This window comes from Eumetopias jubatus, unplaced genomic scaffold (genome assembly GCF_037043125.1).
Source record: "Eumetopias jubatus isolate StellerSeaLion01/CBP00866 unplaced genomic scaffold, mEumJub1_p1.0 scaffold_1, whole genome shotgun sequence".
Taxonomy (NCBI): Eukaryota; Metazoa; Chordata; class Mammalia; order Carnivora; family Otariidae; genus Eumetopias; species Eumetopias jubatus.
Window position 1 is genome coordinate 165,616,282 of NW_028274807.1, and position 17,734 is coordinate 165,634,015.

Here is a 17,734-nt window from a genome sequence, read left to right on the forward strand (position 1 = left end):
TTCATATTTAATTCAATACAGATTCAAACATATAACCATCCTTTCAGGAAACACAGAATATCTTTATTTGAGATTTCCTTTCCCATGGGAGATGAAACACCAGCATCCAAGAAGCTTTTAAAAATAGAGTTTGCAGAGACTATTCTGAGTACTGCCCCTTGCTACATGAATGGCCTAGGGCAAATTGGTCAAATCCTTTAGGCCTCAGCTTTTTTTGGGGGGGAGCAGGTAGGGGCAGGGGGAGAGAGAGAGAGAGAGGGTCTTAAGCAGGCTCCATGCCCAGCGCAGAGCCTGACGTGGGGCTCAATCTTATGACGCTGAGATCATGACCTGAGCTGAAATCAAGAGTAGGATGTTTAACCGACTGAGCCACCCAGGTGCCTCTAGGCCTCGGCCTTTTTTTTTTTTTTTTAAGATTTACTTGAGAGAGAGTGAGCACAGGGGGTGGGGGGTTGAAGAGGGAGAGGGGGAGAGAGAATCTCAAGCCGACTCCTTGCTGAGCTCAGAGCCTGACACAGGGGCTCAATCTCATGACCCTGAGATCATGACCTGAGCCAAAATCAAGAGTCAGACACTTAACTGATTGAGCCACCCAGGCACCCCTGAATCTTTTTTAAACCTGAACCTCTGTGCACCTGCTTCACAGAGATACAGTGAGGATTACAGGATATGGTACTGACACAAAAAGCCCTGCACATGTGTAATGCTGCTAATATTATTCGTGCCTCCAAATCTCCAGTGGTGAGCCTAGCCATCTGTATCTGTATAAAGTGCCTAAGTGATTCTGGTGCAGTTGGGCCAGTCCACACACTTACTCTGAGAACCATTAGAGAAGGTGATCTTGTACACAAAAGAAAAAAGTCTATGGGGCCATTTTTCATTACCTTGGAAAGTCTGGACTGGCTCTGTGTCTTTCCATTCTCTGTAAAATGCGGTCCATGCACCAGGAGCATCACCTGGGAATCTGTCAGAAATGCAGAATCTCAGGCTCCCTGTCTCCAGCCCTGCTGGATCCAAATCTGCATTTTAACAAGGACCCAGGTGATCTGCATGCTCACTGCAGTTTGAGCACCACTGCTCTGCTCTTCAACCCTCTCTGATCTTGGTCTTCATATCTGAATGTGCGTGACAATCACTTGGGAAGCTTTCAAAAATCCTGCTGCCTGGATCCCACCTCCCAAGGTTCTGATTTCGCCAGTCTGGGATATGGCTTGAGCATTAGTTTGTAAAAGCTCCCCAGGTGATGCTAAAGTACAGCTAGTATAAAGACCTCTTGAGAGTCTGCGGCGATTTCTCGAAGTATGGTCCACCACACACAAACTGCATCAGAACTGTTCAGGCTGCTCTTTGAACTTGCATTACCTGTGCCCCATCCCAGACCTCCTGAGGTACCAATACTCACGTGCTCTGTGACCTCCTCATGTGATTCTTATGTACACTATTCTTTTTAGCACTAGCCACCACAGGTCTAGGAGTGCTTAAAATGGGGTTTGTTGTATCCTATATTTTTCCTATGGTAACTGTGATTATTTGTTGAAGCATGGTATTTTCTTGATTCAAAGGCACCACAGATTATAAAATGTACTTTCAAACCATATCTGATTTGAACCACTACATTAAATATACACAACTGTGAGCAATTCCTGACTTTGAAAAATTAAAATGTGAAGAAAAATGCATTTTATTTTGTTTTTGTCTTGTTTTTGTTTAAAGATTTTATTTATTTGACAGAGAGAGACACAGCAAGAGAGGGGACACAAGCAAGGGCAGAGGGAGAGGGAGAGGGAGAACCGGACTCCCCGCTGAGCAAGGAGCTGGATGTGGGACTCGATCCCAGGACATCGGGATCATGACCTGAGCCGAAGGCAGACGCTTACCGACTGAGCCACCCAGGCGCCCAGAAAAATGTATTTTATTATTTATTTATTTATTTTTAAGATTTTATTTATTTATTTGACAGAGAGAGACACAGCGAGAGAGGGAACACAAGCAGGGGGAGTGGGAGAGGGAGAAGCAGGCCTCCCGCCAAGCAGGGAGGATGATGCGGGGCTCAATCCCAGGATGCTGGGATCATGACCTGAGCCGAAGGCAGACGCTTAATAACTGAGCCACCCAGGCACCCCAGAAAAATGTATTTTAGAATGGAGGAAGTACAGGATGTATTTCATATCTGTTTCTTTGCTGGCCTCTCTCTGTGAGGGCTCGAGCAATGTCTATCATGCTCATCTTTCCATCCGTGGTACCTGGCATAGTATGGAATGCTCAGCAAATTGTGCTGAATAAATGACAGAACTGGCCAGTTCTCCAGGCCCCACTATATGGAAAGCCCCGCCCCTTACATCCCATCTTTGGGCAGGGATCCTGGGGGGCCCCTGGAGGGAGGGAGGTGATGGCTGACCAACAGAGATCTGAAGCCCACATATAAAGCCATGGTTGCAGCATCTTGGCTGGCTCCTTTTCCTTCCCTTTCCTTTCTCAACAGTACAGTTTCCCCCTTCAGTGACATTTTAACACTGGGACTCTCCTGGGGAGGATGTGACAGTTTAATCTCAAAGACTTGCTCTGAGAAGCGAGAGAACTTGAAGAATGAAGCACTCCCCCAGGGCTCCTTCTGAATAAAGAAGTTGTCTCCCTTGAGTTCTTCTGGTCCCGTTGGCCACCACCACCACCTGGGACACCTTTCAGCTTTGTAACCTTCTATCAGTCATGACTGATGGCATCTGCTGGCAAACTACATTTATTAAGTAATCATCGCTTTGACTTCACCTTTTCAAAAATTTATCAGAGATATTTACAACTCTATTATCCAGCAAGAAAAGGGGGAGAAGGGAGAGATTGGCCTTCTACTTCCGTAACATTTAAAACAGCTTAGAAGAAGAAAATGACCTGATGTGGTAGAAAAAGCCAGAGGTCAGCAGGCATGTGTTTTCTTTCTACCGCTAACTGATTTTCAGACCTTGGGGTATGAGTAGACAAACATACTAACATAGGAAAGAAAAGTGACCGTGGGGATATTCTCTCCTTACCTATAAAATGGAGGGGTTGTATCATTTCATCTCAAAGGATTCCTTCTAGCTCCAGAATTATAGAACTTTATAGAACATAAAAGAGAAACAAAATCCTACACAGGTTATAAGACAACACAGAGTTATTAGGCTCAATCTTACTGGGTATCTAAAGGCTACTCAATTTTCATTTAGGAAGAATCTACATAGCATCAACCCAGAAAATGCCCTTCATATTGAGACTCTCAGTTTCAATTTTCAAATGTGACTCAATAAACCTGGACTCTTAGCAGATGCCCTGAGTTATCTACTCTCATACACTCTCTATGCCTTAGGTTTCCCCTCTTTAGAGAACTCTGCCTGGATACAGAGACTGGAAACAAGGCAAGCACTCAACAGATGCTAACTATAACAGTAGTGTAAATAAACTCTGTTGTACCTGCACTGACCCTTCCGTTCAGTTCAATCTGTTATCGTTACATAGTGATCTACCTTCCATCTCAAGGTTCCCTTTTTCCTAACTGGCAGAGAAAAGAAGGGGATAAGTTCCAGTTTATCAAATATTTTCTACATTTGGGTTTTATCATCTATAAGAGTTGGGACTAAATGAATTTATAGAAACAAGAATGTCATAATTAGATACTGTAAGTGGGTACCTAATTTCAAAGAATGAGTACATTTCTGACACTAAATACAAAGGCAATGAGATAGGAAGGTAGTTAAAACAACAACAACAACAAAAAAACACCACTTTTTCTGAGCAGAAAAAACCAGGAATAAGTTTCTTAGAGCAACCTGACCTAAGATGAGCTACAGAGTAGGAATGAACTGCTGAAGAGAAATCTATCAACCACAAAGGGAGGTTGACTTTGAGATGCTTTAAAGTAACTCTCCTACCCACATGAGGCATGCATGAGTACAAAAGGCAAGCATCCACACAGGAAAATGATAGAATCCATTTGACATAAGACTGAACATCATTTAATATTTCTTTGATGATTCAAAAGTGATTCCAAAATCTTTAAGTGCTTTTGAAACCAAATCAGGAACTTTAATCACTATAGGAATTAGTCAGCACAATGCTAGGTAAGCCAGCTTAACTACTTGGGTAAATAGATTTTTTGTTGGTGGTAGTGGCAGTCAGAAATCATTATGGGCTAGGAGTTCTGTGTTCTCCAACAAGCCTGTCACACAATCATTGTGTGAAGTTGGACAAATCACTTCTTTTATAATACAAATCAGTAGAAAGAAGCAAAATGTAATTGGAAAAAAAATTTTTGTTTAGAAGGTTGTCGAAATAAATGCTCCTTTCTACTTGGCTGAGAGCATACTATTCGTTGAAGTAGCTCAGTCATGCTCTGGCTATGGTCCACCCAGCTGTTTGCTGAAAAGTACAATGTGAGAAAGAAAAGAGGGCAAAATTGTCAACTTGAGTATCTTCAGCTGGAGAAATTTCCACACCGATCCCTTAAAACACACTTATCTGACAAACGACCATCTATTACTCAAATACTCAGTATAACAGGAAATGTGCCAAGGCGATTATATGTTTTAAAAGTACAGGATAGAAAATCCAAGTATCTAATGCGCCGCCATGTCACAGACGGCTGCCAAGATGTGGAGCTTGCTAAGTGAAGAAAGAGCCCTGCTAATAGCATACCAATTGCTGTTCCTTTGCTATTGCTCTTGTCCAAAGATTTTAAAACCCTAGAATTAAAGGCTAATATTGTTAAAATTACAAAATGTTTCCCAAACATCCAATCTTCAATAACTGCTCTAAAGAAAGCAGAGGGCTCAAGCAAGCTTTCCCTAAAGACTGGCAACAGAACAGCGATACGGGCTGTTTTTGATGGAATCACAAACACTGGCTTAAAAGACAACTAATTGTTAACAATGCAGTTGCCACCGTGACCAGTAAGTGGCATCAACATCTCACTGAGGGAAAGAAGCACGTAAACAAGGCCCATTTTTAACTGATGCAAATGTGTAAAATGTGTAACATCCCAGTGCTGGTCAGGGTGCATGGCTGGCAGGAGGGAAAACCAGCACAGTTTGTGAGCTACAGTTATGATAGGCAGTGGGCCAGAGGTGACCTGAACAGACTGGGGAAAGCCAACTGTTACCATCTCTTCCCATCTCTGCACTCTGTGACTTCACTTTGGCAGTACCAACTCGGCCATGGTGGGAGTACTGGCACCATGGAAAGAAGCAAACATACACAATCAGAGTTTTGCCCCACCTGAGAGCCAGCTGTCAAACATTTACCAGCACACCACTGATCATAGCTCTTAAAATGTCCAAACCCTTTAAGTCAGTAATTCTCTATCTAGAAACTAGGAAATAATTCAAGATAAGTGGGGGGAGGGCAGGAATTTGATGCATAGGGAGGCTCCTAATAGTGAAGAAGTATGAGAAAACTAAATGTCAAAAATTGGATGTTACCTATCAGAAAAGATGTTGATACAGAGTGTAACAGCATTAGGCTAAATGCTACAATAAAAGAGAATATGGTACCATCTTAGTCTTTAAAAAATAGAAAAAGATTAGTAGGAAATATACAAAATGTTTACTTAAAAAAACCTGAAACCTTAAAATAATGAATAGCTTCAAGAGAATTTAAAAACAGAAAGATGCAGCTGGAAATAAAAATCACAAATGGAACCATACTTAGTGCAGTTCATTTACTGGCCAGTATTCTCAAACTGGGCAATCAGCACTGTCTAAACTAAAGTGATATGCTATTTGTGAGTTCCAGTCACTTAGTGGCTCACAACAGGTATTTTTCAAAAAGATAAAAAAAAAGAAGAGGATAGAAAACAGAATGCCTAGCACCTAATACAGTATTATTTTGTAAAGGAAAATGCTAATGTAGTTGAGAAGAAAATGTACTTAAAAAAAAAAGTATCTTAAGCTCAGGCTAAGGAACAATCAGGGCATCTGTTAGAGGTCTCTCTTTTCTCAACTCTGATATATCTACATGGCTAATGAAATTATCCCACTTGACTTCGTAACTTCATAAAATTCATCAATTGTTTATTTTTAATTTACAGTCCCTTATATGGCTGAGATAGCTCACTATATACACTTCTGAAAGATACTTACAGTACTTTTTCATTTGTTCAGAAGAATTTTATTGAGGACCTAAGACCAGTTCTAGACACTGTAGATGCAGCTATATTAAGACACAGGCTCTGCCTTTAGGAGCTTACCATCTAGTATGGAACAAAAAGTAATCTGCACAAGGGAACAGGACAGTAAATGAGGATCAGAAAGTAAGTGCAGTGAGATCAGAAAAGGAAAGATCACACACGGCCAGGCCACCCTGTGAGAAGGCTTCACTGTGGAGCTAGGATTCCAACAAGGAGAGTTTCTTAAGATTTTCACACATAGAACATGTTTCAGATGATACAGTGCAAGGTCAAAGAGAGATAGAAAAAAATCCCTAGGTAGGGGTGCCTGGGTGGCTCAGTCGTTAAGTGTCTGCCTTCAGCTCAACTCATGATCATAGGGTCGTGGGATCGAGCCCCGTGTCGGGCTCCTTGCTCAGCGGGAAGCCTGCTTCTCCCTCTCCCACTCCCCCTGCTTGTGTCCCCTCTCTCGCTGTCTCTCTCTCTGTCAAAATAAATAAAGTCTTTAAATAAAAAAAAAAGAAAAAAAGAAAAATCCCTAGGTAGACTTGATTAGTGGGGTTAGGGGTAAGGGGGAGGGTTCTCTGAAAAAAACAGGCAAACTCAGCTGAGCAATGGTTTATGAGGAAAATAGAAGATGAGGCAGGAGAGGTGGCCTGGAGCTAGAAGGAAGACACCATTAACCGGATCTCTGAAGGACAGGTGAATGTGAGCAGTTTGAGGCAAGTGGTGATACACAGGATAGAAGCAAGAAGACTCTAACTGTCCAGGAGAGAGGTAATCAGGGCCTGACCTATGGTGGTAACTCTGGAAATAAGTTAAAATATAGATACAAAATATATCAGGAAGGAAAATTGAAATAACTTTGTCACGAATAGGAAGGGAGGAACCCAAAATTACTCTGAGGTGTAACAGAGCTAAGAAAATCTGGAGAAGCTGATCTGGGAACAGCAGGGGTGGGAGAGCATGAAGATAAAGAATGTTCCACAACATTCCTTGGAGGGCTAAAGAAATCTAAGTTGAGTTTGAATTTTGCAGTGGTCTATTAAGACATGAACATCAGATTTTTTTTAAGGGATAATAAAACAAAACTCAGAGTTTTTCTGACCTTTGTCCTTTGGTCTTGGAAGAAATCACTGTAGTGTTTAAGCAGGGAAACCAGCACCACGTTCTCATCATACTTGATTAAGAAGTAAGGTAGCGCTGGGACTCCTTCTGTTTGACAAAGATCATCATATGCACACCCAAGGGCTTGAATCTAAGAACAGGAAACATTGAGTTATTCTCCAGACAATTACATATCTAGTTCTGAGCTAAAAATTAACATAAAAGGTACTTTAAAGCCAGAAGACTAGAAATGACTGAGCATAACCATGTTATTCTTCTGTAGCAAATGAACATAGAAGTACCCCAAATATTCACTTCTATATAACACTTTCTACGTGCATGGTGCTGTGTCTTAAGGGCATGAGGAGACATTTTATGGTGCAGCATGGTGGCTCCCTAAGATATTAATCACAAAGGTGTAGAGAGAGCTCCAAACATTATTTCTCTCCTGTAATAACGAAGCACTGAATCCACCACTGATGAATTTTACCCTGAACCTTTCCATAAAACAGCAGCATTATTGAGACGTACCTCACTTACTATACAACTCACCCATGTAAAGTGCATAATTCAGTGCTGTTTTTAGCATGTTCACAGGATTATGCAACTATCAGTGCAATAATTTTAGAATATTTATGTCACTCCTAAAAGAAACCCTGTATCCATCAGTAGTCAGTCCCATGGCATAATCCTTTTCCTCCACTTATATCTCTTCTTGGGAAATTAGTTCCACAAAACTACAACCTTCAATTTGTCCTAAACAAACTTATTACTATTTTTTCATCAATAAGGGCTCCTTCCTAGTGCTTCATGATTTCAAATCATCTTGCCACTCAATCCTTGCTTCAATGACAATCAAAATTCTTTGGTTTGGGGTCTATGTTCTACTAGCCTGATTATTTTCATTTGCTCTCCTCAGGACCATCTCAGATGACCTTATTGTCTTTCTTAGACCACAAAGACTAACTCTGGGGGCATCTGGGTGGCTCAGTTGTTAAGCGTCTGCCTTCGGCTCAGGTCATAATCCTAGGGTCTTGGGATTGAGCCAAGTCTGCTTCTCCCTCTCCCACCCCCTCTGCTTGTGTTCCCTCTCTTGCTGTGTCTCTTTTGTCAAATAAATGAATAAAATCTTAAAAAAAAAAAAAAGACTAGCTCTGTGTGTACCATTTCTGACGTAGAAGTTCTACAACTTGGTGTGACGGTAGTAGAATGTTTTCTATTTGTTTTTAAAGACTCTTCTCAAAGTATACTGCCTTAGGGTCCTCTACAGTGAAAGTGAAAACCACATTTTGGCAAATTCTTGCAGACTTTCAACATGTTCGTATAACTTTTCCCTACCAGCTGAGCCTTTCACCAAATGTCACCGAAAACTTGAAAAAGTATCACTCACTACTCCTTCAAAATGATTTTTACAAACATTTTGTAAATAAGTATGCTCCTAGTACCATCTTTGCAGGATTCCACAGTGACTGTCTCTCCATTCAGACAAGTGCCTATCTGTCTTTAGAATGAATTAAAGTACTCAAATGCGTTAAACCCAATTTTGCCTGCATTTTATTTTACTTGATACCTGTTTTGGAGAAAACCTTTGATCCAAGCCCACTGGCCCCTGAATGAGGGGTATACTCTCTGGAAGGCAGAGAGCAGGGAAGCAAAACCAATAGTAGAAGTGGTACTTCTTTAGATCCTAGAAGAAAGAATATAACAGAAGACATCAGAATAGCACCAATGATTAAACTGAAACTGCCCTGTAGGCAGACACACCAATGCACACAAGATACGATCAGGAAAGTCTCATCTCCAACAGAACTCATGATAGAATACAGAATTTCTGTCCTTCTCTTAAAATATTCCCATACACCACACAATAATATCTCATGATAAACATATTAACCACTTGCTAACAGAAAGTGTTAATTGGCAATTATCGTCATCACTGTTAAATATACAAAACCACCTCAGGACATAACTCTTATTCCATTTTATGGACAGAAAACTGAAGCTTAGAGGGAAGTGAAGAACTTGAACAAAACAAAGATACTGAGTGGTGGGGGGGCGGGCAGAATTCTTTTTCCGTAACTTAAGCTCTGTCCTTAGTACCATACATACTCAATGATCTATCTGGGGAGGCCCAACCACCGGACATGGTTACCACTCTTCATAGTCAAATGAATGGAGCATGTTATTGAAGAGGCTGTGCTATCCATAACCTCTATATGCCTGGGATAATAAAGCACTGCTTTCAGAAATGCCTTGTTGGTGAAATTTGGGTAAACAACTACTAAACACTTGCCAGGTACAGAGCAATACATTAGACGCTCTGACAATAAGATAAATAAAAGCCAGTCCAGCCCTCAGGCAGCTCACTCTCTGTACAGGCAGAGATAAAGTGAGACCATGATTAATGCCATGGGTCACAGAAGAGGTTCTGAGAACAACAGTGACATGAGATTTCATCTTCAGGGGTTTATCTTCCACCAGGGGAAGCGAGGCAGGGATAATGACTCATGAAGCTGTTCTTGAAAACTGTTCCCACTCAGGTTGGATGCTTTTGCCTCTGAATTCCTGCAGCCTTTGTGGCCTAAGTCACTCCTACGGTGGGATCTCATAGTTACATGGTGTTTGACAGCTTCTCCATCAGTTTATTTATTTGGCTAATCAATATTTCTTCTTGAATCTTGCTAAGAATAAAGAATAGGTAGTTGTTTGATGACTTCTTATTACGATATAATTCACATACCATAAAAGTTACCATGTTAAAGAGTAAAACTGAGTGGCTTTCTGGTATATTGACAAGGTTGTACTACCATCACCCAATGGCAGAACATTTTCATTGTCTCCAAAAGAAAACTCTAATAGCAGAACCCCCCCATCAGTTTATTAGTTAGAAATACCCATCCACAGAACTTCCCATTCCCCCTTCTCCCCAACCCCTGGAAAACACTCATCTATTTTCTGTCTCTATGGATTTGCCTATTCTGGGCTTTTCTTATAAATGAAATTCTACAAGATAACTTTTTAAATATAAATGTACATATAAATGTGTGTCTGGATGAGGAAGTCTAGTAATTATAGTTTCCAGTATCTAATTCTGGCATTAATTGATCAACTAAGAACAAATTCCCTTTTGAAACGGCGGCAGCAAAACAAACTACAAAATCAAAATTAAAGTGCCAGTTCCTTTGAGTCCTAAAAACAGCAGAAAGGAAAGTAAAAACACCTCCAGAGGGGCACCTGGGTGGCTCAGTTGGTTGAACGTCTGACTTTGGCTCAGTTCAGATCCCAGGGTCCTGGGATCAAGCCCCGCATCAGACTCCTCACTCAGTCGAGAGTCTGCTTGTCCCACTGCCCCTCCTCACTACTCATGCTTGCTCTCTTTCAAATAAATAAATAAAATCTTAAAAAAAAAAACAACCTCCAGAGATTATTCTTTCTTCTTTATACTTAAATGATTTGTCATAACTGATCTTTAGTCAAATGTTAAACAATTCAAGATGAAGGACCTCATAATTTCTAAGAAGCTTTATCAGATCATCTTCAAAAGTAAAAAGGCTTGAATTTCTTAGAATTCTTTTCAGGATACAAAGGACCTCGATTAAATTAAACATAAAGCCCTTGTGTTTGAAGATTTTAAAAGATAAAGACTTTTAATTTTTTTTAAAAGGCAGGCTAAGAATGATCAGTAAAAAGGGCAGCAGGGCGAACACACATACTAACTCTAGGAAATGCCTTAAAACTTTAAGTAAGAGTTAATGTTATTTTTCTCATTAAATGCAAACTGTCAGATTCTACTAACTAGAATTTTTGGTACAGAAAATATATCAATGTTAAAGTAACGAACCCAGAAATCTTTAACTAGCACTACTTATGTTTCTCTTAGTAGATCTGCAAAACTGCTCAAATTTACAGGCAATTAATGAAAAATTGCAGCCAGTAGTCTCATGAAGAATTTAAACATTTTTCTATCTCTCCCACTATTACACAGAAAGCATTATAACTTGTTAGTTATATGTGCTCCTTATAGATAGCCACCCTTTGGCGTGGCCTTCAGTATGATTTTTATCATTCTCTCCTTTGCATTGGGCAGCAAATCAGACAAGCAGCATTCAGAAGAAACAGAGAATTAGTTCATGAAGGAAGAAGAAAGGCAAGACCTAAAACTGGGCAAAAGAGAGGGAGGGAGGGAGGGAGGGAAGGAGGGAGGGAGGGAGGGAGGAAAAAGACGGATGTAGGGAAGAGGATTAATACCCAAAGCTGATGAAACTGGTAAAACAACACACTCAATATATGTCAACATCAATATGCTTATATGCTTTTTCCTAAAGAAATAAAATGAAGAGAAAAAAAAATCAGTATAGTCAATATTGTTCACTGCAACATTTTTTAAAGTAATGAATATCAGAAACAACCTAGATGTACAAAAGTCTATAGAACATACACTTGATAGAATATTGCATAGACAACTTAATTATAAAAGCTAAATTAATTTTATATATATATATATATATATACACATACAGACATACACACATGTACATACACGTATGTGTGTGTATATGGCTGCTATCTCTATAATCAACCCCACACTGCCCATCACAGAGACCAGGTCCTTCCCCCTACTTCCCTAGGCAGCAGATGTTACACTTACACAAAACATTTTTCATTCTTAAAAAAACACAGCTGTGTGGACAAACTATGTAGTGTGAACTTCTCTAGTTTGGAAGCTGCTGGCGGACAGCCAGGATCCCCAAGATGTCTTCTTTTCCTTATGTTGATGGACCCAGCAACTGAGCTCTGCACGACTCTACTGAACAAAGACATTAGCGACAAAGAACCACTACTCCCTGAAGCTGACTTTATTGTGTCCTGAATGACAGGACATGGGTCACTGTGTTACATAAACCATGCAACTACCAACAGTATGGTAAGAATGAATTAATTTTGCACTGGTGATAAGTGCCAGCACTACTGGGCCACTTGTCAAATGAGTGTTTCCTGAACAGCTCTGACTTCAATAACACCAGGTAGTAGCTTCAGTGAGAAGAGTGCAGACCGTTCTATTGGCACCCTGGGCTTGGCCAGGGCATTGCAGCAGTCTAAATGTGACTGAGAGTCCATTTACTTACTGCAAAGGTCAAGAGGAGGAACTTGTTGAGGAGGACAGGGTTTTCGAGAGCAGCGCCTGATTTTATGGCTTCCCATATCTGTCAGAAGAAAGAGAAGTGTCAAGGCAGGTTCACAGGCATCTCTGAGCTTCTCACAAATGAAGCACAGAGGCGAAAAGCTCCAAGCTCTTCTTTCCTCCAGGCCCAGCACCACTTAACCCAGGCTGTAAAGTGAGTTGTTACCTCACTCTGGCCACTTTGGATGGCCTCTCCACCAGCCACACTCCCTGTGGGGGCTGAGGAAATTGAGAGAACCCAGAAGCCTCCTCTCAGTCAGACTCAGCATCCAAGGAGGCAAGCAGGCCATTTTCATGTCTTCATTATTTCCTCCAACAAATATTTACTGATTGCCTACTATCTACCAGGCACATCAGGATTACAGAATAAAAGACACAGTCCGGGGTGCCTGGATGGTTCAGTTGGTTAAGAGACTGCCTTTGGCTCAGGTCATGATCCTGGAGTCCCAGGATGGAGTCCTGCATTGGGCTCCCCACTCAGTGGGGAGTCTACTTCTCCCTCTGACCCTCCCCCCCTCATGCTTTCTCTCTCTCTCTCCCTCAAATAAATAAATAAAATCTTTAAAAAAGAAAAAAAAAAAGGCACAGTCCCTACCCTCAAAGAGCCTTGAGTTCAGTGAGGGAGAGAGGCATAAATGTCTGAGTGCACCACCAGGTAGGACATACTACCTCAAAAAGATGTGGAATTCCTGGAAGGAGCACTGAACTAGGCTGGGGAGGGGTTCTAGGAGGCAGTGATTTGAACTAGGTATAGGGGATTTCTCAAAGTGTCACTTGGGATTATCTTGCCCTGAGACATGAAGAGAATGATGAGTTTATGCATACTCAGCAAGTACTGTGACCAGAAGCAGAAGCTGGTACTGGTCTGCAGCTGCTGATCACAAGATGTTTTAGTAGCTAAGATTAGCTGCTAAACTTTGTGTCACTAAGCAAAACAAACAGTTGCACCAAAGGAGCCACTGGGTGGAAGAGGGAAATAAAGAGAAGTTCCTGCAATTGACATAATAACCTTGGAGGAGCTGGACCAAGGAAGAGCAGGCCCCACGTCTGATCAACTAAGGGGGTGGGAACTGCTGGGGAGCGTAGATGGGGGTGAAGGCTGAGCCCCAGGACAAGGGGTGGGATTTCTGTGGGGAATAACCTGTGGTTTTTGATGATGGATGAGAATCTGACCCAACTCCTTGGAGACAGCCTTTGAAATGTGCAGCCAGAGCAGGAGCCCAGGAGCAGCCAAGCTGCAGGCCAAGGAAAACCACCATCATCACTTGGGTCACGAACTACATCCATCTCCAGCTTTGTAAGGGATTGGTTAGCCCGGTGACGGGTATTAAGGAGGGCACGTACTGCATGGAGCACTGGGTGTTATACGAAAACAATGGATCATGGATCACCACATCAAAAACTAATGATGTATTGTATGGTGACTAACATAACATAATAAAAAAAAAAAACAGAGTTACTGTAAAAAAAAAAAAAAAGACCAAAGGCAGAAGATTTCCTTCTCCGACCGTGGCACCCACACCCATTTTTTCTTTTTTTAAGACTAGTGTGAAGACCACTCAATTAAGTGTGTTAGAGGGGACAGGGATAAACTGTCTTCCTATTTTAATTCCTCACACTAACTCAGATATGAAGTAGTAAGAGGAAGACACTCCTGGCACAAAGAATATCATGTCCCAAGGACAGAGGTGAGAACAAAAGTAGGGGAAGGAATTTTAAGTGATTTGCTGTGACAAGGGTCAGAAAAGGTGAGGGCAAGAGTGACAGGAGAGAAAGGCCACAGAGGCCACAGAGGCCAGACCACAATGGGCCTTGTAAATCAGATGGAGTAGTTTAGATTTAGCCCTAAAGATATGGGAGAGACAGTACAATCATCTCTGATAGCATTACAGTGCTTAGGACTGGAAAGCCACGGGGCACAAAGAACAGAGAACCCAAAGGCATGCAGACACATGAATAGAACTCTCTGGGACAGGTCAAGCTGCTTCCAAATGCTAACTGGAGAGCAGCAGCAAAGCTTTTCACAACTGCCCTGCCATGGCTTTCCAGCCTATCCCCAGCTGGGAGCCTGAACGTCTTCTCCCTGACCTTCCCACCAACGCAGGAGAACTGCAAGTACTCTCTCTGAGATATAAACCAAAGCCCACAAAGATCTTTAAGTACCGACTCTATGCTAGTTTCCCTGACAGACCCACGCACCTGATCAGAAACATTGGGCCTACCAAGACCAGGGAAGATAGGATAGATACATCATCGTTTCCCAGCTAACCTCATCTGCTGCTTGCTCCAAAAGTAGCTTCTTATCTGCGGCCTTGAAAGCCTCAAGTGTGTTGGTGTTAAAGAGCGTTCCAACAGCCGGGCAGCAGTGGGCTGGGGTGGGAGCACTCCTGGACATGGGAGAAACATGGTTAGGCAGGCACAGACGGGAGAGCAGTGGGAGACAAAAGACAGGGCAAAGAACTAAAAAAAATAAAATAAAAACCAGCACTATACACACAAAAAAAGCCTCTATATTCCCTTTACCCTCACTTCTCATTGTTCTTCCACTGCTCACCACACCCCACACCACCCCCAAATATAAGTTCATTACCTAGTTTTTACTCTTTCTCATCTTTAACCTGAAAGGGAAACATCATTTATTGAACTTCTACTGTGCCAAGAACTATACAAGTTTTGCATTTTCGTAACAGCACTTTCTCCTGGTTAAAGGCTTAAGTAACTCACCTAAGGTCACATAAAGATAGGCGGAGCAGGAATCTAAAGCCAGAACTAGCAGACTCCAAGGTACTGAGCTGCCTACTCCCCATTCAAACCCTCCCAGGCTTCAAGGCCCTACGCCAAACCCTCTCCTTCCAGGAAGCCCCTCCCATTTTCTCTGGTAATGGCTGGCACAGGAAACAGCATCACATTTTAGAGTGTCTTCAAGATTGACCATCATAGACACCCAACTAGAGGATAGTAAGCTCCCTGAGGCAGGGAACATGTCTCCCTCTTCTGACTGTCTCCAGGCCTTATCCAGCCCAAACGGGCTCCACAAAGCTGCTGCTGAGCCAACTTCTGGTGGTTGTCTGAGTCACAAAGACAAAATGTATCATACCTGGGCTACCTGCCAATCTGTCATGTCACATGTGTATCACACTCTACTCTGTCCCCTTACAGTCTTCAGAGTAATCAAAATCAGAGGAGAAGAAGATGAGTTAATTCTGAATACAAATTCAGATGTGGAAACATCTGGTCTCTTCTCTGAAATGATTAACTTATGTTTCAGAGGTTACAGATGCTAAATGAAAATACTCATTTCATTAGTAGCCTAATATTGTTGTCAATTACCACTACTGCAGAGAAAATGCATTTTTATTGATTGTACAAAGACCTCATGTCTCTTGGAGTCTGTAAAACTGGGTTCACAGGGGCTGTGAAGAGAGAAGATCGAAACCTAGACCAGGTGTGGAGGGGTGCAATGGGTGGTGAAGGCAGCTATGCCAAATGTTGTCTGTGGGGCTTAAATGCCAAGTCCTGGGAAAAAAGTAACTTTCAGTGGCCAGAGCCTTCCCTTGGGGGCTGACAAGTCAGCAAATCATAGGCTGTTTCTCACAACTCTACTCCAATAAAATATTTTTCATCCACATGGGAGGAGGACATCAAAGACAGTCTTGAAGAGAAAGAGAAATCACAAAGGGGCAAGATGCAGCCTAGAGAGAGGAAGAAGGAGCACAGTGGTTGGTACACTAGGCTTCCTACATTCAGACTTGGCTTTAGAAATTACTGCTGAAATAGAAGGAACAAAGCTCTGATCTAATTCTGATACATGCACAAGAAGGGACCCTTTTTCCTAAGTGCCTGAGTGTCCCAGGTGTGTGAATGCAGTGTCAAAGTGTCATCATGAGAAGTCAAGTAACTGCCAGCATGCTGGTCAGGCTCCTAGAACATTAGTGCCCATGCAAGTTAATCAGTGAGAAGAAGCTGAAGTTTCAAAGGGAAGAATTTTTCATGAGTAAAGTCCTACCAGGGGAGGTAGCCAAGGAAACGCATTTAAAAAGTGATAGTGGGGGGGGAAGCCATTCTGCCAACCTCTCCAGGTTCAAGTTCACTTGTTCCACAGATAGATGGCTCAGATGAAGAGTGGAAAGAGCCCTGGACTTGGAAACAAGAGAATATTAGTTTAGTTTCCTACAATTCTATTGATATGAAATGCCCAGGATAGGCAAATCCATAGACAGAAAGTAGATCGTGATTACCCGGCCTGGGGAGTGGGAGAAGGGAAGAATGTAGAGTAACTGCTTATGGGTATAGGCTTACTTTCTGGAATGATGAAAACGTTCTAGAATTGGTGGTGGCAGTTGCACAACCTTGTGAATAAACTAAAAACTGCTGCATTATACATTTTAAAAGAGCAAATTTTATGATATGTAAGTTATATCTCAATAAAACTGTTAAAAGATCAGAATTAGAAATCTTCCCCATATACCAAGGCCAACAGTGAATTCGCAATGATGTATAGACTAACCAGGTAAAGGACTGATCTTAGAAAGGCCTCAAGCCTGGACCTGCTTGGGAATGCTGCCACCAGAAACTTGGCCTGCACTTCGCTCAGTCTCCTAGTACAGGGTAAGGAAAGTACTGAAGCTGGTTTGCACCTGTTATTCACACCTGGCCAAAGGCAGGCATGTGGCCAGAGCCTCCAGAACAGACAGGCAGGGTGGTGGCCAGGAAAGAATAAATCCCCCAGAATAAAGAAAGAGGTGGCTTTTCATTATTTTGAGGAATCTCTGCTCCATGTGCACAGGCTCTGCATGCCCACAAGGAACTTTGGGAACCCAGAAGTCATATTCAGTCTGGGGGCATGCACCATTATCTCCTGCTTTCTGTAATAATCTGTGAGTGTCTGTTTTGCAACATCTCTAACAGACTCCATGGCTGTCTTTCTACCAATCACACCACATCCCATTTTGACAGCCATGCATTTAGACTGCTTGTAATTGATTTCAGCAGTTATTGGAGCAACTAGTCCATGTCAGATCTGTGTTAGGAACTAACGAGATAGAGATTAAGAGAGTCTGTGTTCTGTGCTGATGATTTTGCATATGAGTCTCATTTCCTTAACTATTTTTTGAAGTTTTTTCGAGGGCAAGGGTTATGGCTTCTATTTCTCTAATTAAGTCCAACTTGAGGCTTAGAAAAGAAAATATTTCTTCTGACTGCAAAGATAAATGCTCCTCAAGGGAAAGAAGCCCAGAAAAAGGAAAACTGATGCTTCAATGAGTCAGTTTCACAATTCTGCAGATCTTGTCTACCAAAATCTACTCTTTCCT

At 41.9% G+C, this 17,734-nt stretch overlaps 1 protein-coding gene across 3 annotated transcripts in view; it reads right to left on the reverse strand.

Annotated features, from left to right (window-relative positions):
• The window catches only part of ATG7 (autophagy related 7), a 232,300-nt gene that overhangs the window by 193,227 nt on the left and 21,339 nt on the right, over window positions 1-17,734 (reverse strand). For all 3 annotated transcript variants that reach the window (XM_028101770.2, XM_028101772.2, XM_028101771.2), the window contains exons 4-7: window positions 14,692-14,809; window positions 12,367-12,444; window positions 8,811-8,927; window positions 7,242-7,391 (exon numbers count right to left, since the gene is read on the reverse strand). In XM_028101770.2, coding sequence (XP_027957571.1) covers window positions 7,242-7,391; window positions 8,811-8,927; window positions 12,367-12,444; window positions 14,692-14,809 — 463 coding nt within the window. The remainder of the gene's footprint in view (window positions 1-7,241; window positions 7,392-8,810; window positions 8,928-12,366; window positions 12,445-14,691; window positions 14,810-17,734) is intronic.